Genomic DNA, 23,306 nt, shown 5'->3' on the forward strand with positions numbered 1-23,306 from the left:
CATCATACATGTGACGTAGTTTTCATTATGACCCTTAGTCATTGTGGGGGGTAAAGGTCGAGTATTTGGTTATTGGGGTAATGGAAGGCATGATGGGGGTAGGGGTATGCAATAAAAACTTTTGGAATTTGCGATAATGAGCCACTTAAGTAGCTCCTATTATCATACTTATTATTATTATTATTATTATTATTATTATTATTATTATTATTATTATTATAAGTAGTAATAGCAGTGGTAGTTGTTGTTGTTGTTGTAGCAGCAGCAGCAGTAGTAGTTGTTGGTGTTGCTGTAGCAACAGCAGCAGTAGGTATTAGAAGTAGTTGTTGGTGTTGTTGTTGCAGAAGTAGTTGTAGTATTAGTAGCAGCAGCGGTGGCAGCAGTAGTTGTTGTTGTATAATCTCCGTCATGAAATGTGTTGTAATATATCCCATCCGTCTGTCCGTTAGTTTGTCTCTTTAGAACTCATTTTCTTACTAAACCGTATGGTATAAATTCACCAAACATGATAATTGTTTGTGCTTACAGCACCCAAATATAAGATTGGTACTATATTTTGTCTTTCTGCTCTATGATCAATGGGAGAGAAGTCAAAGGTCAAATGTATACATATTCAAGATCAGTGACATTTTCATATGGCAGATATATTTTCATTGAAATTGTTTCACTCAAAACGGTAATAATTTTTTCGCGGTGAATATAATTTAATAGTTTAATTCTCGGAGAAAATCGTGGCAGTAATTATTTGGCGCGGACAAGATAAATAAGTCAGCGGGGACACAGTAATAAGTTTATGTGGGGAGGAAATAATTTAATTTGTCACGGAAATTATTTTCCTCGCGTCAAGTACAATTTATTTGTGAAAAATATTAGATTTTGTTTGCGGCAAAAATAAATTATTTTGCGAAAACAATTAAAATGGTAATTTTGCTTGAACAGAAATTTCTGTAAAAAGGACGCTTGTTTTTGTGTACCAAAAATATAGATTGAATAATTTAATTCTGCACCGATCTGAAATTAACACCATTATAGCCACTAAAACTTTCCTAACCAAATACCTTCAACGATCTGAGAACAACACCTTCATTACAATCTAAAACTGCCATAACCAGATGCGTTCACAGATCTGAGATTGACATCTTCAGTCACCTGAAATTGCCGTTTCTAAATGCCCTCATCAACACGAGAAAATAAGTTAGTATTGGGCCGGAATGTCAATTTGTCAGTGGCGTCCGTCAGAGCGTGCTTTGTTCATACTGAATTGGGTACATTTACATCACGTGGAGCAACAATGTGCACCACTACATACTGCACGCACTTGTAGTAAATATCAATTTTAATAAAAGGGAACTTCGTCCAGGATTAATACAACGTTTAAGAGTACTCTTTTCAATAAAATACACGATTAGTATAACGAATACGATAAGCACTCTTCCTGTCACTAAAATTAAAATGTGTTTTCTAATGCTTCGTTTCTCAGATCATAGTTTATATTTCTGCTTTGCGTTACAATATGTATTGAAAGCGAAATGTTATTATTATTATTATTATTATTATTATTATCATTAGTGCAAAAATATTAATAATAAAGTAAGAAACAAAATATTATTCAGCTTTTGTCATTTTTTCAGAGATTGACACCATCATAGTCATGTCATGGGAGGTAACTCTTCAAAAACAGAAACAAAAACAACAGGCCCTTCTTTCCTGGTCCATTCTAGATGCTATGGTAGTTATTTGCCTCTAGATCAGTGATACGCCTCTTTCTCTAGTACAAGGAACATGCTGCTTAATAACAAAATTGCACAACGAATTTCAGGTACTGGGAACTTCAACTGTAGTGACCGAACCATATAGGCAAAGTGCCTCGCATCTTGTGACCTTGAACACCACAAACCAACCTATGGCCGTTCGCAAAAGGGAAGGTTCGAAGGGGCGCTGTTGCATCCGTCCTGGACTTTAAAAAAATAAATATTGTGCAGTATATAAATAACACATTTGCTTTGCCCCCCCCCCCACAAATATATATATATATATATATATATATATATATATATATATATATATATATATATATATATATATATATATATATATATATATATATATATATATATATTCTGCGGACACCCATGGTGCCATCTACTGTTTACAATAATAACGATATACATAAACATATCCCTGATATATCTCAATCGACCTGCACAAAATGGCAGACCATCGTGCCTTTTTGTCTTTTCCACTTACTGAAACACTTGTAAGATAAACTATATATACAGTTTTCCACTTATGAGAAATAAATGGTTAATTTTACCAAAATGTTATTTCATATATGTGAAATACATTATTTTTTTTCATTTGTGAAATTCTTTTTAAAATTTGAGGAAGGTTTATACGTGGAGTAACTAGCATATATAAAATGAGCCTTTATGTGTTAAAGACTTTATCGCGTATCTGCAGGGCCTTAGAGAGCGTTCACCGGCCCTGGAGAATGAAACACCCGGGCCTCTCCTGGTTCTTATTCAAGCAAAAACTTTCTTTTCTAAAATTGAAAAGTGTTGTTCGGCCCAGGCCCCGGGGATATATCCCCGGTCGCCTTCCTCCCCCATCTTGTCGGCCCTGCATATCTGAAATCTCTCTCTCTCTCTCTCTCTCTCTCTCTATAGTGCCCCCTCCCAAATTAGATGCGCTACTGTACTGTAGGCGATAAGTCAGCCCACACAGGACCAGCCCTAGGGCAAGGCGAACAAGGCAACCGCCTTGGGCCCCACATTTTCAGGAAATCAACTCCACAATGCAACTTTTTTGCTTGGGGCCCCGCTCATCGCTTGCTGCCTTGGTGCTGCCTTGGGCCCCGCACATCCTAGGGCCGGGCCTGAGCCCACAAACTTGTAATGATGTAAATGGGCGGTCAATAGTCGTCCCTTAGTAGCAGCAAATGTCTGGGGGCTGATTTTTTCGGAATAATTGTACTACTACACTGCATTTATTTGTTCAGAACTGCTTCTCTGGACATGTATTACGTAACATTCTAATAACACAGATTAAGCCACGGAGTGTCTTTTAGAGCCTTAAATAACAGAGCATCGGTGGTTCAGTGGTAGAATGCTCGCCTGCCACGCGGGCGGCCCGGGTTCGATTCCCGGCCGATGCAATTTTTGCTTTTTTTTCTTCTTCCAATTATTATTATTAAACTTTTAAAGTATTTGGTTTTGCTACAATGAGAATATTTATTACAATTCGTTTATTTTTCATTCAATTACCTGACAAAACAGACTTGTGCAAAACGAGTAAACATATTCTTAGTTTTAGCCATATCTCATATCACAAAAGCTGTCTCTTGCTTCTTGTAACTAAGCAGTGATAATTCCTTTTATTTTAATTTCATCTCCGTACATTTATTGTATGCATATATCGTCATAGGACAATTAATGCTTTATTTATAATAGAATATTGCAAATTCATTTTCTCCAGGACTGACAATAGGAAGTCGCTGAAATTTCTTTCACCCCCTCTGCAAACAGTTGCTCGCTCCTGATTGGTTTTGTATGGTTTAATAACATTTTTAGTACATGCTGTGTTTTTACAAAGCGCCCAATTTATTTGGTGTAGAAGAAACCCGAGAACAGCCACCTACCTATAAGAAGCTATCTGCATATTTTCTCAGATACCCACGCTGGTCGACCCGAAACGCAATCACGCTGACCGAGGGTAGACTATTGTTTTTTTTCCACCCATTTAAGGACATTCCTGCCTCATTTGGAACCATAGAGGCAACGGCATCGTAGCTAATGGATGATGTGCGAATAATCTGTAAAAGCGAGCGCCTAGATCACCCGGACAACATGATCGCCCGTGAAGTTATCAAAATGCAATTTTTTCCAGAATCATTTGTGAGATTCTTGTATCACTCTGCTATGCTGTAAATAATGCCTCTTGGTCGTAAAAAGACTATTAAAAAAAAAACTTACTCCAAATCCTACATGAAGATATTCTGACCAACAGAAGAAGAAACAAAAAAGGGGTGGGTGGGGGTGGGCTAAAAGGTATGGAGGGGGTTACCGCCATAATTATATGCGTGTATTTTCTAATCTTCCTTGATGCATTATTGTGAATGGTTGCATATATATATATATATATATATATATATATATATATATATATATATATATATATATATATATATATATATATACTCATTCCCGTAGCCAGGAAACTGTGTTTGCATCGGGCAATACATGTATGTATGTATGTATGTATGTACGTATGTATGTATGTATGTATGTATGTATGTATGTATGCATGCATGTATGTATGTATGTATGTATGTATGTATGTATCTATGTATGTAGTTGATTTTAAACATTTTGGTAATGCTTATAATCATATATATATATATATATATATATATATATATATATATATATATATATATATATATATATATATATATATATATATATATGACGCTCATTCCAGTAGCCAGTAAAGTGCGTTTACATAAAGGAAAAGGAGAACAGGGATTATTATCTTTTATTATTAATATTACTTTGATGTTCCAGTTGTTAAACGTGTCCTGAAATTGTCGATAATTAGTCGGCAAGTTCGTTATTGCACTATAGTACGTTTATTTTCCGTCATTATTGGTTTAAACAGTTTTTTCCATATTCAGTCACTATTTCCTTAACGTTAGAGCAATTAACCACGAAGACACAGAAAACATTAATATCCTTGATCTAGCGAGACTAAATTCGTCAAAACGTATTCTTCTAGCTTTAAAATAGATTTACTTAATGCGTTCAGAGTTACCCTCACATTCTTCATTATGACTGAAGTCGTGAAAATCCATTATGAATATCATGCATATTACGTGTACAAGTCAAGCATATTTTAACAGTACGTAAATCAAAGCCCATGGTCTGGTCCATGGAAGTTAAAATTAGATGAAACTATGTAGCCAAAACGTTACTTCCATCGTAGCTAGATATTGTATTACCTTATTGATATGCCAAACAAGATGTTTCAAACGTCTTGACAGATGTACCAGCAAATGTAGGAGTAATTTGTTTCAATGATAACGATTAATAAATATTAGATTTATATATAAATTGGATTTATAGACATATATTCTCGTCACTGTTTTTTAGGTGGAAATTCTCGCATTTTAATCTTCAAAACTTTTTTTTGCGATTCGAATCGAGTAGTAGACGTCTTTTCCGTCTTACGAATTAAAGAACAAAACTGTAAACCGGAATTAACGGTGACATTCCAATTCTTCCGTCACAAGAAGCAGTCTTTACAGGATTATTATGCAGATGTGATGGAAAGAGCACCAAACAAGTCTTCCACATAAACAGAATTATAACAGTTCCCCCACCACAGTCAAAATAGACCTATCCATTTTTCTTGGATCAAGTTATCTTTTCACATTTACCTACACATTTAATTTTCTATTTTATTCAGAGTTGTAGCAATTTTGTTTCCATTTTTGGGGATGTTGGTAAACACAAATAGTTTTATGTATCTTTTCCCCATAAAATAGCTTTAAAACATATGATTGGCTTAATACTTGCAGTGAACGGCACAACTGCATTTGAACAAGTATGGAGTTTGTCAACTATACTGCAATTATTGTGTGCATAATTTAAGTACTAGTCTAACAGAGTTGTCTTCTCCTTGGTCATCTAAATGGAGCTGTCAGGTAAGGTTTTCCAAAGGATGAAAAAGAGGATGCCATTCCACACGGGTATACTTCGTCTTGGTAGAATACACCATCCTGTCGGCAGTATTGTGCTGGATTCGGAGAAACGTCCATGAAATTTCCACCATATGTTCCCACAGGCAAAGATGCTAAGTCAAACGAAATGAATTTAATAAAAGAGTTTGAACCAAGCAGAAAGCAAAACCAAGTAATTATTTAGAAGTGATTGATATATTTTGTATTTCTTTGTAAGGCAAGAATCTTATTTCCTAATGTCAAGGAAAAAAATGTCTCCTAATTTGTTTGATAATAATGATATTATTTTCAGTTAAAAATATAAAAATATATTCGGAACTATGAGCAGTTATAACACATATCTCTTTTTGTTCCTGGAAATAACTCTTTTCTATAACCCACATACTGCAACAAAAAGACAACAAGAAACACGTTAAGATCATGGATAGATCCAGAAGAACCAGAACGTAAATCAGCCTACATGTAATAACAGTTTTATAGGCATTTGTTTATTTCTGGTAAATTTGATCATTCTTCATCGGTGCTTTTGAACAAAGATCCTTTTCCACTTAGCAGACATACGATTGTTGAGAGGAATACGTCGATAAATTATCTGGAATACTTACCTTGAAAGTTATCATGTGAACTTCGATAGTATCCCCTTGATGCGTCGAAGGCAGACTTGTTCATGGAATCATGGTACGGTCCACGACTCAAGAAGGAACTCTTGTTATAGCCGTCATATGTTGCTGACATTTTATTGAATGCGTAAGGACTGTAGTGATCTGAAAATGAGTGATGCCCCCTGTTGTCTGACCAATAGTTTCCGTTCACTTGGGACAGGTTGGATGACAGTCCAACACTTGAAATTGTCTGTGTCTCGGGGTAAGTAGAAATCCTGGGTGGGGCAAGAGATGGTCCTGAGTTCACATAATCTGAATACGGTCCAAGCTGAGGAATGTATGTCGGTCGATCGTATGAACTGTTATTATAGGCCTGGAAGGGTTTGAGAGGAGACAGTGGAAGACCTTGACCAAGGCCTCCGGACCTGACAGAATCCTCAGTGCTCAGATTCAATGAAAAGTGATCATTGTTGCCTCGATTGTTGGATGGTGCTGGACGCGAAAAGGCGGTTCCATTCATTGGAGCTACGTCTACATGGGCGTTTGGATGTTTTTCATCCACCATGATAGTGGTTTCTGCTTCATCTGGAATAAATATGATATCCAGTACGAGGCAGTCAGCTTTAGCGATTGAGAGTTTAATAGATATTATCATTTTCAGCCTCTGTTTTTATCAAAAGTTTGAAACATTATCGCATTGTTTCGAATTTTCACTAGTTAGGATTTCACTTCTTGTCATTTTAAGTCGCTTTGTAATTTGAACTTTCATTTGAAAAATCGCAAACGTGTCTTACTCTCTGCAATTATAAGTAATTAGAGTAATGTACTGATGCATATACGTTTGTAAATATAAAATAAATATGAGAGAGGAAAACATGAATAATATGCAAATAGACTAGTATGTAACTTTGTTTATAAACATCAAATATACTATTTGCTCTTCTCTAACGAGGCAAAGTACATTTCGTGTATCTAAAACTCCCCCACCCCCTTACCGTATTACACAATTAATACCGCCCGAACAATTATGCCAATGAAATTCCTAAGCGTTCAGTCGAAAGGTTTAATATTTAAGTAAATTTGCGCGTGCTAAAGCACTTTGTTATGTTCTGTCCGTGTTCGTTAGATATTTAATAGACTATGCAATTGGATTAATAGATGCTGCTACTTCAGAAACCCCCCTCCCCAAAAGGAATATTAAAATAATACACATGTTATATAATTCTGCTAATAAATAATTTATGATGGCATTGGTCAAAAATATTAATATTGTAATTAATGTATCTTGTTTAATTACTGAAGAAAAATTAAATAAAGCTTGATGATTATTTCCAATGCTTCCTAATATTTTAGAATATTTTGATAAAATCTTAGCAAACTTCATATGATGTATGTCGCCAAGCCTATACATGCATACCATTGCTGTCGAATTGGTCGTCTCCATGCTTTCGTTTCTTAGATTTCGGAGAAATCTGTGATTTGCCAGATGCATTTCTTATCTTAGGCTGCATTTTTATTTCCTCTGAAATAAATAATATTCAGTCTTTTTTTTGTGCAAGATGAGAAGCATGTTGATATACATTTACATTCTTACATTAGATACAGATAGGGTGATTTTTAAACTGGTATGAATTGTAACTGACTACTTGAAATAGATGCTAATTGTAAATTATGTATACACATACATATTGCATTGAGTCATTATTGTTTATATCCTCTTGACGCTTATCATGTTGCGGAATAGAGAATATGATTAATTTTATATAAGAAATATGAGCCATGTTATGTGGGATTAAGAGATATATTATGTGAGAATATAACATTTTACAACCCACCAGCATTTTTCATGTGTTTTTGTACAGTTTGTTGGAGCTCCTTTTCAAGTTCCTGTTCTTGTTGTGTTTCCATTACAAGAAACACGTACTCATCAAACATCATGTGGATAAGGTGGAAAGACCCTGAAAAAGTTTTTATACATGTAAATCAGGTGGAAAGACATGTAAATCAGGTGGAAAGACCCTGAAAAAAGTTTTTATGCATGTAAATCAGGTGGAAAGACCCTGACAAAAGTTTGTATACATGTAAGTCAGGTGGACAGACCCTGACAAAAGTTTTTATACATGTAAATCAGGCGGAAAGACCCTGAAAAATGTTTAAATACATGCGTATGAGATGGAAAGAAGACCCTGAAGAAGTTTATATACATGTATGTTGGGTGAAAAAAACCTGAAAACGTTTATATCCATGCCGAACAGGTGGAAATACCATGACAAGTACACACACACACACACACACACATATATATATATATATATATATATATATATATATATATATATATATATATATATATATATATATATATATATATATATATATATATATATATATGCGGATATGTGTCAATCGTGCTGTTTCATATAGTATAAAATGTAATTTGCGCAAACCTGGTATGTATGAATAGTTGAAAAACTTGTAAGTAAGAATGTATATTTAGGTAATATACAGTTTGAAATTTAACAGTGGTACAAGGAATTTATTCATTCTAAAATGCAAACTACATGCAGGATAAATCTTATAAGTGTCATATAAAATATCTAACACTTTTGTTCTATATGTCTAATCCCTAAGGAATCGCCATTTATTGTTGTACAGAAGACGTGAGAGCAACTAAAACGACTGTTTATACCAGACAGATGGCATTTTCCGTTTTGTTTGGGGTATATTCTCCATAATTAATTCCATATACCTTGATTTATGTCGTAGGAATCAGGAACGACTGTATAGTTAGATGAGACTTTATTACTAGATTGACATCCGAGTATGTCTGCTACGCACGAGTGCATGTACCACCGACTCTGTAGCATCATTTTTGATGATATGTGCATAGTCTTCATGGTATATGAGCTGGTGCGAGCAAGTAAGGCGATGGATGCCGTTTACCCGCACACCTGGGTTCGAATCTCCGCAGATGCTGTAACCCATGTTATGGTGTTATTGTAGTAATAAAGGGTGAAAACGTTCTCCTGTAACCTTCTTCGCCTCCCTCTGTTGCTTCATTAACGTAAGATACGTACTCCTAATTCTTTGTACAGTTCAAATAATGCATGTATAGACCGAACGAAAAGAAAAGAAATTATGCTCGCAACTTATTTGACAAATGTTAATTACCGAATGATTTCGCATTATGAAGCGTCAAGTCTCGCAACAAGAGAGATCCAAATGCGGCCCATTGCAAAAGGAATTCCGCCGCTTTCTCTTTTTGTCGACTTTTCTTGTCTTTGCTTGGCTAAAGATAAATTAGGCAGAAGGTTGTCATATTTATTAAAAACATTGAAATAAAATTTCTTTCTAACAATGAAAACATAAAGCAAAAATGAAATAATCCATCAGATTTGAACAAGAATACAAGAAGTTTTATCTTCAAAATACAATTTCTCGATCTGAGCCAGATGTTAAATATATAGACGATACTGACTTGAATACAAAGAAAGAAAAGAATTATTGGCATTGTAATACCATTGACTCGCATACATAATCAATAAGAAATATAAATTTCAAATGGTTTAAGTACATTATTTTGTGAAAAGTTAATGTCAGTACATTGAATAATTATGCTCTCCAATCTAAAATAAATGCTTAAAATCAAATGTAACTAGGTAAAGAATAATGACCTAAAAATTGTCAACATGAGTAACAAGGCAATTAAAACTACTAATTTACACATTTTCAATAACGTTGTCCAGCCACTCCGTATACCCTTCAATAGGAACAAAAAATTAAATAGACTGGCTTACCTGTAATACACATTTATCAATAACGTTGTCCAGCCATTCTGTATACCCTTCAATAGGTGCCTGCTTGCTCAAAAGTGTCTGAAATTCTTCAAAAACTGAAACGACAGGAACACTAATTTGTAAATCTTCAAGCTATTATTTAGGAAAAGTAAATTCAGCTGCATATGCGAATTTTTTTTTGTAAGATTTTGCATTTTTTCATACTTAATCAAGTTAAACGATGTGAGAGGGTCACAACCATGCAGTATGTTACACACACACACACACACACACACACACACACACACATAGAGTAAACTATTTCCCTGTTTAGATTGCATCGATTACACTTTGCGGCAAGAATAAATATTTCTTTGTTTGTTTGGTCGTGGGTTTTCTTTTGGGGGAAGGGGTGTTGACGAGGAATTCCATATCGGATGAACAGATTATTATACATTCTTATACAGTTGTTTTCTTCTAATACACACGTCTTTTCCAGAGGATTACTGAAGTTCTTTACCATAAATTTGCTTACTATTTTAGAATTTCGTATGACACTGTGGGTGAAATATTGTCCCATATTCACAACAATGTATTTCGATCGCTCAACCATAAGAACACACTAAGTCACATACCGAAATTTTGAGAATTGATCTTTACATACTTGACGAATATTGTTAAATGCACAAAAGTTATTCTATTAAACTTTTGCAAATATATCATAATCAAAGACTCGATATCTGGGTTTGACTGTGTATACATTATTGCATTATCCAATCTGGCTGAATGTTTACAGCATATCTTGGGAATTAGATATCTATATTTATGTGTATCGCAAAGTGCGACGGCAGATCTGGGTCTGTGCAATTTGTTAGGAGTAATCAGTAGAACAAACAGCATAAACCCTGATCTGCATGTGCTTTATGCTACGGCAGATCGTGATCTTTGTTGTTTGTGGTTGAACTCGACCTATGAGCGAGTATAAACGGTATTACACCAAACTTTGCATTGGGAAACGTCTGCATATGACCAAGAACATTTGCAGAAGGACTAATATAAGCCTTATATCGCTCACCTGGCAATTGTTGTGTAGTGTTCATTGTGCATGGCATAATCTTTGCTCCAAAGCACGTTGATAAACGCATACAACAGCATCTCAAAAAGGTTACTAACTAATCTTAGTTGTTGTATATATTATATTTATATTCTCATATAAGCATATGTATCCAGTTTCAATAAATTGTTTTGGGACTACATTCTAATGAGTGTAAATAACTTAAACATTTTTCTAACTATGTGCAATCACCTATATTGATATGGTTAAATCCCAGTATATTCGCACTTGTCAAAACGTTTCGATAAATTAATACCTTGACTCAAATTTAAAAAGTACGAAATTCGTACAGAATGGTAACATGCTCTGCTTATCTAATGCGATGTCGTCTCATTCATACGCACATATATTGCTCATAGTTGAACAATTCCCAAATCTTGATTGAAGCACATCCGGGTAATTATAGTCAGTAACACATCCAGTATTGATAGATGAAAGATGATGGACAACACGTGACGATCGCAGGACGCCACGACAAAGCTAATTAACCATAATATATACTTACCATCACAGATATGGCCTCTACATCGTGATGCTGTTTCAGGTTCCATGAAGCCAGCTTGGCAGCAGATTTCACGGAAGTCGATCTTCCCAAGGTCGTCGAGCATCTGCGTGATATTTTCGTGGTTAAGAAGGACTGTTCTAGCAGTCTGAGGAAGAAACAGAACAATTCTTCCAAAATCTTTTACTGAGTTATTTGCATAAGCTTATTCGTTAATATATTATTTTAGGTCTTGCTGGCAATAGTGGAGGGGCATGCTGTAGCGATGGTCCTACTGACTCCTGGTGGAAGGTTTACAATTTAATATGATTTACTAAGCATGATATTGTTTTGTTGTTTGTTTTTTCTTCTTTTTAATTCTGTTATTTTCATGGATTACAAGGTTTTGTACGTGTTTTTAAAATTATGGTGATTACGTAGTCATCATTGCCACCGTCATATGGGCTAAACTTCATAGCTCGCATTACTGCCCAGGACACACACACACACACCCCAACAACAAAAAATACCCCCCAAAAATGGTTGTTGATCCAGCATGAACGTTTAATGAGGTAATATTGCACTGAAATCAAGCAATTGAAGACAAAATACAACAATTAATTCGTCGAATCAGTATTTTGTTATTAGTTAATTCGTCGAATAAGTAATTTAAGAACCTTTATACAAAATATTTGCTTATCAAAGCTTTCACTTATGGCACATATATTTTGAATATTTTTATACCTTTATGGGGAGTGACTGATGGAGTAAACTCTGTTGCGTTCAATGTGGCTTTAAATATCATAAAGTTTGTCTCTGTTTATACTAGAGTAAGTATGAATACATCTTCCATTGGAAAATGTTTTCTATTACATTAGATACTTAGCAATACATTATTCAAAATACTTAGGCTCTCTCCACTACTGTGAGAATAAAAGAGCTGTATTGTTACTAGGCGAAATAAGAATTGTATTTTTAAAATAAAAATAACTACTTATTCTGAATAATATTGAATACCTTCTTTACTTCGTTGGCTCGTTTCTTTGTTGGAAGTACAGGCGAGTTTCACAAATAACTGAGAATGATTTAAACAAAAAGTTGCTTACCTGGGCCAGGTGAACAAAATTTATTTGCCTCTTTATACTTTGTATAAAGGTCTTTACAACTGAAATGAGAGAGTATAATAAATAATTAAATACACATATGCAACTAAAATATTAAAATTACAAGAAATACGGTAGTAATATAAAACCTGTCAAGTTGTTGTGAACTTATAGTCTTGATGTAAAATACTTGATCCTTTGGTACTAAACTTTGATAACAGCACAAGAGCGTTTCCACGTCATAGCAATGTTGCTAACTTCCGAACTCTTTCATCTTTGTTTACCAAAATTAACGATATAAACCCTTAAATGGTTTGTTGAAAATGTGTAAGGAGATGATTGCAAATTTTAATCACCTGGAAGTCTCACTGAGGCTTTAATTGACATGTTTTCCCAATTCTAAGCTAGTTATCTAAAGGCAATTGTAATTCGATTCCTTGTATTAATCTTTCTTTGGAGAGATCCTTAGGTAAGTGATACCCGTAATTCAGCCCATGGCAAAATTTTAAACAAGCTACTTTATAATGTATGCATATAACTTGAATAGTCTGATTTGGCAAGAGTACAATGTGTTTAAATAGGATGCGTTTGCTCTGTGAACACAGTCCCCAGATTAATATTCCAAATTATGTTGAGCATATAAATATGAAAAAGTTAATTGAGCATATAATGATGTCTCTTTGTACATTGTATGAAGGTCTTTACAACTTAAATGAAAGTATAATACATAATTATCCAGGCAAATAAAACCACAATATTAAAATTACAAGAAATAAATAGGGACCACTGATTAGTCTTTTTGCAAAAGTAAAAAATTGCATCAGTCTGAATTTCACCAAAAGAGCTTAAGACTCGTCTTCAAGTTAAGTCTGGAATCTTGCGATTTGATTGGCTGAAATAAAAGTCTGGCTTAAAATTGACCAATCAAATATCTCATGTCTAGACTTCAGACGTGTATTGGTTAAATTGAGGCCTGGTAACAAATATTATAGACAAAGCCTAAAGGTACCGTACAGAGTGCACTGTAAGAATAGAGAGATCATCTTTACAAACAGATTTTAAATGTCATGGGTTTTCTATTTAATAATGTATTACGCGAACAGAATGGGACTCCTTTCCTTCATACAGATTTATGACGAGTGTTAGAAAAACAGGAGTCCACATTAGATTCGTTTATCTCCACTCTGTTTGTTTCCGTTTCACGGTTTCAAGCTTCAAATGGTGTGCGGTAATTGGATCATTCTCTACGAAACATATAAGATTCTTGTGAGTTTGATCGATTGTTTCTTAAAGACGGAAAACGGTGAAGAAATAAATGATGTCATCGAAGCATTTCCAAAAGCCACAAACGGGAAATAGTGAAATATGTGGAAATATAATAATATACATGTACTCACCGTTAAGTTTTCTATCTTTAAGATGTTCTGGAACAGTCTCCATGGAAGTTTCTATCCAGAAAGGAAGTTTCTTTGCAAAAACCCTAATTTCCACACTTAGGCTGAAAATAATGAACAATTTTATTACAAAATAGTACTTATCATAAATATACGCAGAGCCGGGTTACAAATAATTGATTGCCAATGTTGTTGCTAGAGCATTGCATAGCGCTGCTAATATCTGCAAATTATTAAAAGTAGGTTGCAAAAAGCACTGGTTCAACATACATGTTGTTCCGAAACGATTATTTAAATTGGACAGAATTTTAACTAATCATATAACAATAGGAAAAATCTACTACAACGCTTCATCAGCGTTTATATGCAAGCTCAGTTCAGTGGTCGTTATTCTAAAGAAGGTTTGATTTGAAACAAATAACAAAGAATCCCCCCCCCCCCCAATGATCCACTTTATCAAATAAGTTTAATGTTTATTCATGTAGGAAAAAAGCCGAGGTTTCCGATTGCTTCATTGACTGTAGGATGACTTCTTGTAGTTACATAGGTCATGCCCTCTATACTCGTCTGTAAGCAGAGTCCCACTACAAACAACACAGATCCTAATCTGCCGTCGCATAACGCGCCGGCAGATCAGGATCTGTGTTGTTTGTTCTATTGATTACTACTAATACGCCCAGATCTTCGGGCGCATTATTCAAATGTCATATCTGGGTCTGTGCAATTTGCATTTGGACGTATAAGCGAGTATATACGGTAATAGAAGCTTTTACGAACCAATGTGGGCAGAGTTTCTTGACAAACACAAAACGATACTGTATTTTCGATATTTATATGGCCATGACTGGTGATAGGCTGGGTAATGCTATCTACGCAGCTATAATCGATTTTGCTCTAAATTGCTTTACGAAATACAACTGGTATACAAAATAATTGAAAAGTGTCAAATACAGCCAGCTAGATAATTTTGCTCGTATCCAGCCTAAACTGGCGTTCCAATATCAGAGACAGGTAACTTTAGCGTCAGCATACCCTCCCGTTTGTTCTGCACCCCCACCCCCCACCTATTTTAAACACAAAGGGCATCAAGGATATAAAAATGCCAAAAAAAAACGTAGTCATTTCATTCATCAATTTATAATTTTAACCTGATTGTCGCTAGTGGGTCCCTAACACTGTCAACTTACTGTCGTTTAAAACCAAATGGAAGTGTTCGATGTAAACAATCAGGCAGACTGCTCACTGTCCTTTTATGGTCTGTAGAAAAGTGCATTTCACTACAAACTGTGTCTTCTCCGTACAATATTAACAATGTCTAATTTTAATATTTCTAAAACACATGGAACAAAAAAGGAGGAACTCCTGTATACACGTACTCAAAGAGAAGTTACTCCAAAATTTAAGTAATTTTTTTAGTAACAACATTGGTGAAGTACTAATTAAAGAAGTGAGAGAACGCAGTAAATAAGTGAGGGAACGCATGTTACTGAGATGCAGGGTGGACTATGACAAGCGCGAAAAAGTAAGGAAACGCGCGAACAAGGTAAGGTAACGCGCGAACAAGGTAAGGTAACGCGCGAACAAAGGATGGTAAGGCCGTTTTCATATTTCCACATCACTCATTATCAAAGACATTTAATAACATCACCTCTATTTCTTGAAACATAGACTTACCCATGCAAATATGGCGATCGTGTTACTAAAAAAAACACCCGTTCGATTAGAAACGCCAAAAAGTTGACAGTGTTTGTGGCCGCCTGGCGTACTAACACGTTTAACCTCCGAGCTACATTCAAAGTGTAGAATATATTGTCAATAAATACATAAACAGCTCACCATTTTCAAGTTTCAGTCACCATTGTCCATAAGAATACAGAATATCAACCCTATTTTGCTTTAAATTTAAATTTAAATTTAAATTACAATTGTCCTGCTACAGCGTAATAAAAATCGAGCAGTCAATTCATTTAGGAAATAAGTTTCTACTTGAAAATAACATTCAGAGTATGCACAGTTTTCGTCTAACATCAACCTAACTTTATACGTATTTACTATAGGTAGATGTCAGATAAATACTCCGAAAGAATGTTAAATCATTTACACAAATTTCAAAGGAGGAAGCGAACTATACATCATTACCGGTAAAACTAATGTAAATAGAAATAAAGTTTTGGAAGCATTTGTTATACATTGCAGTCGGTTGATTCTGAAATGTATTTTCTGTTTGCTTGCAAATGGTTCTGTATAAGTTTATAATTTTAAAATATTATCGCAAATTAAAGTGCCGTCTATGATGTCGGCATGGACTTGAGAGACGGGTGCCTTCTGATCATGCTGGGGGGTTAACAGTTTTTATATACTTTCTTGATTAATAGTGTATACCCAATGTCATTGAATTAACATAGGTAAATACATTCTTTTTAAGCTGCTTTTCTCAGAATCCAATAAAAGGCAAAACGCTAAAGTCCCTATGTCTCAAGAATAGTCCGGAATATTGGCAAAATAGATAGTCCCTCCGCCCCCAATTACTCACTGAGGAGTATGATAAACACCACTTTTGTTGTGCTGACCAAATACAAGCACTGAAATTGAATCGTTTTATCTTCACGTTCGAAAGGTATTAATTTTTAATCCTTGACAGAAACTCTCAGATAAGAGAAGCTTATCTGGTCACATGACTGTCATTACGAGATTCTCGTGGTAAATTTGATGAGAGTTCCTTTGTTGACAGGATACCTCCACGATTTCTAACATCAATTACACAGATAGGGACTAATTCTAAGTGAATGGGCAAATTTTAGCCACCTGGGATGCTGATGATGGTGGAATATATAAGAATGTTGTCTGGAGTGTTGTCAAAATAGTTTCCTGGGGTTTCCAATGCCCCATGTCCGCTATTTCATACGACGACTTTACTATCTGTCATAGAGATTATTTATACTTTTTGGTTGATGTACGTACCATGGCTCAACTATCATTTCACATTGATGTAAATAAATGTTTCAGAGCTAAACTGTCAATATTGACTGTCCATGCTCCCATGTCATCTAGGTCCTATTTCTGAGTCCAAAGATTTTGAAATAGGGTCAACACAATTATGTAAACTGGATTCATGGATTGACAGGAATCATAACTTAGAGCTTCCTGATATAAGCTACAGATAGCCTTGTCTTTCCAAAACTTGTGTGAACAAGTATTTAATACTATTTTCATTTGCTTAGAAAATGAATGTACAAACCTGTAAGACACTGAAGAGAGAAAAGTAAGACAAGAACTATATATATATATATATATATATATATATATATATATATATATATATATATATATATACACACACACACATACGCATGCATGCATGCACGCATAAGTACACACATACATACATACATACATACATACATACATACATACATACATACGTACATACATACATACATATCACTGACCTGTCTGGCATATCCTGGATTGATGAAGGAATCAAAACATCTATCAAAACCTGAAATAGTAGATTCCTGCATTAATCATTAGACTTATACTGTAACAATGTTCATTTCCATATTAACATTGTCTAATCAGATTAATGATATTAAAGCAGATCATGAACGGTAACTCTTATGATCATAAACTGTACTGGTCTAATAATAAATGTGTAGGATTATTTTCTATGACGTTTGAATAAGCACAATTGAAGAAACGCTTAATTAAGTATGCTATGGACACTTCATTTGTCTGTACGATTTGTTTTGGTGTACAATGGTCATTATAGAACAAAACGGAACATTACGCAACATGCAATAAGGTAGATTTACTGTTTCTTCGATGTGCTGACCTATTGAAGAAAAACAAGTAAATATGGCTTATATCAAATCATTTATACCTGATAAAGGATGGAATCACAGAAACTTATCACGTCTGCCACGATATCAGCTTTCATCAACCCAACAAGATGCTCTGGCATGCCCTGCCAGAAATGAAGCAGGAAGTTCTGAACCTGCGGATAGAGATATTACAAGAAATAAATTAATAAACTCTTTTAATGGTCTTCAGCAGCTGTCAATGCGCAAACAAAGCAACAGTACAAGGGCGACTGCTTTTTAGGCCATACTGAATTACAAACAAGGGCGACTGCTTTTTAGGCCATACTGAATTACAAACAAGGGCGACTGCTTTTTAGGCCATACTGAATTACAAACAAGGGTGACTGCTTTTCGGATTACTGAATTACAAACGAGGGGGACTGCTTTGTAGATAATGCTGAATTAATTACAAACTGCTTTTTAGATTGCACTGAATTACAAAGAAGGGCGACTGTTTTGTAGATAATACTGAATTACTATCAAGAGCGAATCCTTTTGTCTTTTAAGATAGGTTATGCATCAAATGCACATTAAATCTAGTACAGTAGAGTAAAAACAATTCTGTCCCCATCCCCCAACCACATACTCAAAACTTAATTCTGGGGCCCCATCCCAGTAAACTCAAAAAGTTGTTTCATGGTAATTTTGGGCTCCCACTGGGCTGGGCTCACCCCCACACCCCCACCATCGCTGCAGATGCAGTGCTTGCTTGGGCGTTTGCTAAGCCACTGAACTACTATCATTAACATGCATGACAGAGACGCACACAATAGTCGTTTGGGACAGTGACACTATTTCTTTCTTTCTAATTTCTTCTTACTTACCGTCTATAATCCTTTGTAAATCGAGTCTAACTGCAAAAAAGCAACAACCCCCCAACCCCCCCCCCATAAACCCTGATCTGCTGTCGCATAAAAAGCCGGCAGAACAGGGTCTATGTTGTTTGTTTTTACTGATTACTTCTAACAAATTTCTTGAAGCCATATCTTCCGGGGAATTATGCGAGGACACATTTGAGTATGTGCGGTGTGCATTTGGAGTCGACTTATAAACGAGTATAGAGGTAAGTTGAAATCTTACAAATAAACGTACCTCTTCAAAATTAGCACTGACGACCGTATCCAGTATCCTCTGGCAATGAGTGCGGTACATCATTATGAATGTTGTCATCTAGAAATTAAGCACAGTACGTTTTGGTAAATGAATTAAGTCACACAACTGCTAATTAAGACATTTTGGTAACTGACACTACAAATTAACTTTTAACATCAACGAAATTTAACTCTCTCTCTCTCTCTCTCTCTCTCTCTCTCTCTCTCTATATATATATATATATATATATATATATATATATATATATATATATATATATATATACACACACACACACACACACATATAGTTGGTGTGCGATGATATCAGTAACAAATTAATCGGTAGGCAGTTGCACGCCTGCCTAGGTCAATAGTTGAACAAAATCTTAATTAGTAACATCTATACTCGCTTATAAGTAAAATCCAACTGCAAACTGTACATACCAGTTCTGCCGCCGCATAATATCCTGTCAGATCTGGGTCTGTGCAGTTTGTTAGGATTAATCAGTAGAACAAACAACATAGACCCTGATCTGCATGCGCATTATGCTACGGCAGTTCATGATCTTTGTTGTTTGGAGTTTGATTGCCTTATAAGTGAGTACAGACGGTATTCATTAGCAAAGGCGGTTCTTATCATTAGCATTGGAAAGTTTATTTTGTCAACAATGCCATTATACAATTTCTTGTGTTCAAGAAAGTTTTAACAGCAAAAATATGTTCCATTAAAATCATACATAAAAACCTGTTTGCACTATACTCGTACAAGATCAATAAAGCTTTAAAAATTAAAACGCATGCTTTAAAAAGGAAGACTACGGAAACCTGAAATAAACAATTATTATCTTGTTACAGATACATCATAGAAGTTTTGCTTATGCGAGAAATATTCATCGTGCGAGTTACATTTATTCCAGGTTTAGATACAAAACTAATCCACAACTGGGTGTTTAAATGGAATGATAAAGAACAACTAATTAGATAACTGGTATCGATGAAAAAACTCGCCTTTTCTTTACTGACATCATCAGGTAGGATTAGGTTGTCCGAGTCGGGAAATTCTGGTAGCAGAGTTCCTGTTTTTGAACTAAGAGAGTACTTTCTGTTGGAACCCTTCAAAGAAATAATAACACATGGCCGAGCTATGGCTTGTGACGGTCAATCGTATAACAATGATTGCAAAGTTTCTTTGGATTTTCATCGTTTTCCTGACGTAATTTAAAAATATAATATGACACAATGTGTTAATTCAAGCTTTGTTATTTATTAAGTTTGTTGAATCATTTCAAAGTAATAATTTAAAAAAAACACTACAATGGATTTAAATATTTACACATTTTAACCGTGTTATTATGAAGTTCACATCATTTATTTATAAAAAAATATTTCAAAAACAGACACAAAATTACATCCAGAAAATAATTTCATTTTAACAGAATTTTTTGTTAAAATGAATGCAGTGTCTGATAAAAATAAGATGCAAAGACGCCGAATATCTACTTATTTACACATACGTGTTATCTAATGTGTAATTCTTACAAAATATATTTCATGTTTTTTTTATAGCATTAATGCCTTAAATATGTAATCTTGTTTTGCTGATGGAACATTGCAGAAACAAAATACCAATGTTTATCCTCATATATGTCTTTTTGGTGGTGTGTTTATTAAGCCGTATGAAATCAATTTACGGGAAGGGAAAAGTTGTTGGTTTTATTTACTTTTCAAATTAAAATCGCGTTGCACTGTAAGTCATTATTCGGAATTTCCGTCAGTCTTATACTATTGGATATAAAGACAGTACACAAAAAAAGATCCAAAAGGTTTGGAACTAAATAGATGAATACTTTACCGTAGTCTTCAGTATAAATACTCCAATGAGCGACAAAAAGTATTGACACGAAATCCAGTACGAAGTGATGATGTCAGGCTCCAAACATATACATAATACTGCTGTTGTGTCAACATTGTAAAATGTGGTGACTGTATGTGCGTGCGTACGTGTTTGCAAAGGGTGGCTTCTCAGCACCACAAGGTGCCTGCTTAAGCTTTGGCGCCTATGAAGGAGTGGGACAGATGGTTCTTGTCGTGTCCATTCTCCATTTAAAAAAAAAGCCGGACACTTTATGCCTTTGCAGGAATTTTGTCATTCTCTTGATTTAAGATCAAAGAGATATAATTTCATTACTCACTGAGAAAGCATCCGTTTGTAACCGCAGGTGTCCAACTCGAATACCTAACGGATTCAAGATTAAACGTTCAGGAATGTCGAACTTAGACAAGCACATGTCCAACTCATGCGGACTCTAAATACGACCGTCCTGGGAGTATTTATTTTCCAATCATTTATCTGCTTTGTGTAAGATTATTCCGGTTAAATAGACTGTAAGTTCTAGAGAACTATACAAGGTCACGAGTGGGATAATCTCCGAGAGACAGACAAGAAGGTGAACATCTTGTAAACATATGTATGGATGTCACCCAATGTGATGCTATTCTGCAAACATTAAGTTTGTAATCTAGCAATAAGTAGCTGTAAATGAATTTTAAACCATAGTGAAAGAAATATTTCGTGCATCAGATACATTGACTAATCCATTATGTTAGCAAAAGCCGCTTCGTAGTTTTGACGTGAGTTAGAAAATGGCCCGTCTCCTTGTTTTACATTAAAGTGCAGACGACAATTCGAGTTCGGTTGTAAGACTAACTAGGAATGAAACAGTCGATATTCTCCAAAGATGTTCAATTATCAATCAAATCATTTTCTCGAGGATATTTGCAAATTGTAATTCGACTGAGTTAGAATTAACACAAGGAATGTCATGAAACATAGTTTGCATTTGCTACACCCTGTTCAAAATTCTTATATAAAGAATTGAATGCCATTTTTTTAAAAAAAAAATCAAACTTGTTTTATTTTGATAATTATTGTTTTCATCGTAATTAGTGGCAAAAACAAATTAAATCAGCCTTTATGGTAGAGAATGAAGAATCAAGGCTGTTGCAAACCGTGTATGTATTTCAAATGCTGAATTTCGGTGTTAATCCAGTCAGTACATTTATTTTCCACGGCGATGAAATTCCCACGAAGTGTGTGATTTCCAGGTAGAGATTGTACAGCGAGCCTTGACTAGGGCCTTGTTGCCCTTAGTGAAGAATGCCATGCATTGCTCTAACCGTTGAAATAACAGTCACCCAGTGATACGTGGTGAGGCTAACGACGTGTACAGCTGTTCGAATTGAGATTTTTGTGTATTCTTACATTATTATTATTATTAGTATTATATATATATATATATATATATATATATATATATATATATATATATATATATATAGAGAGAGAGAGAGAGAGAGAGAGAGAGAGAGAGAGAGAGAGAGAGAATGTATACGGTGTTTTGTGATTTAATAGCTTTTGCGTTGTAATACAAATAATGCTCTATTACGAGGCGAGGCTTGGAAAACTAACCCTAAATCAGTCAAAACAATTTGAATTCGTGGCTCTTTCTGCGAGAAAAGTCGTCATTGTCCTGCGGTATATTTTTCTCTGATTCATATATTTATGTCGGGATAAACGGCAGGATTGTAATTTTAATTTTGTTTATCGTAAAATTAATTTACGTAAATAAAAGAAATAGGAATAATTATCAATAGATTAATGGGAAAGAACTAATACTCAATTCCTGTAGGATAGCAGTTATATATATATATATATATATATATATATATATATATATATATATATATATATATATATATATATATATATATATATATATATATATATTTGAACTTGTAGTTAAAATTAATCTGGAGTCAACCACACAACTCATTCCCAAAATTGTACACCCTGCTGCATTTAAACATTCAATGAATTTCAAGTTCGTATGATTGGCTACAAAGTTGCACTGATCTAAATCATCTGTACATTTTTTAAATTTTATTATTTGTAACTAAATGCAATTAAAAAATTTAAACTGAAAATCTTTTGATCTTTCCTTTTTGTAAAAAAAATGTTTTGTCAGAATGAATAAGAATATTTCTCTCTTTAGGAGTGACACTGTATAAATCAACTAACCACTTTTGAGCTTCTAACATTTTTTTAACATAAATCAAATTTTCATAGAAAAATTTGCTTCCGTTTT

The 23,306-nt window shown here is 34.5% G+C and overlaps 1 protein-coding gene and 1 non-coding gene across 2 annotated transcripts in view; one reads left to right on the top strand and one right to left on the bottom strand.

Annotated features, from left to right (window-relative positions):
* Positions 1 to 3,083: 3,083 nt before the first annotated feature.
* Trnag-gcc (transfer RNA glycine (anticodon GCC)) lies at positions 3,084 to 3,154 on the top strand. Its single transcript has one exon. It is a non-coding gene; the product is annotated as a tRNA-Gly (tRNA).
* A 1,957-nt stretch (positions 3,155 to 5,111) lies between these two features.
* The window catches only part of LOC149787788 (DNA-binding protein RFX6-like), a 66,957-nt gene continuing 48,762 nt past the window's right edge, over positions 5,112 to 23,306 (bottom strand). The window contains exons 7-19 of the mRNA XM_089975669.1: positions 20,170 to 20,274; positions 19,160 to 19,237; positions 18,088 to 18,201; positions 17,657 to 17,706; positions 14,211 to 14,311; positions 12,817 to 12,875; positions 11,735 to 11,879; positions 10,137 to 10,231; positions 9,511 to 9,628; positions 8,175 to 8,297; positions 7,757 to 7,861; positions 6,343 to 6,924; positions 5,112 to 5,850 (exon numbers count right to left, since the gene is read on the bottom strand). Coding sequence (XP_089831795.1) covers positions 5,681 to 5,850; positions 6,343 to 6,924; positions 7,757 to 7,861; positions 8,175 to 8,297; positions 9,511 to 9,628; positions 10,137 to 10,231; positions 11,735 to 11,879; positions 12,817 to 12,875; positions 14,211 to 14,311; positions 17,657 to 17,706; positions 18,088 to 18,201; positions 19,160 to 19,237; positions 20,170 to 20,274 — 1,845 coding nt within the window. The 3' untranslated portion in view covers positions 5,112 to 5,680. The remainder of the gene's footprint in view (positions 5,851 to 6,342; positions 6,925 to 7,756; positions 7,862 to 8,174; positions 8,298 to 9,510; positions 9,629 to 10,136; positions 10,232 to 11,734; positions 11,880 to 12,816; positions 12,876 to 14,210; positions 14,312 to 17,656; positions 17,707 to 18,087; positions 18,202 to 19,159; positions 19,238 to 20,169; positions 20,275 to 23,306) is intronic.

The sequence above is a fragment of the Sinohyriopsis cumingii genome, chromosome 11 (genome assembly GCF_028554795.1).
Source record: "Sinohyriopsis cumingii isolate HCF-2022 chromosome 11, ASM2855479v2, whole genome shotgun sequence".
In the NCBI taxonomy this organism is placed as follows: Eukaryota; Metazoa; Mollusca; class Bivalvia; order Unionida; family Unionidae; genus Sinohyriopsis; species Sinohyriopsis cumingii.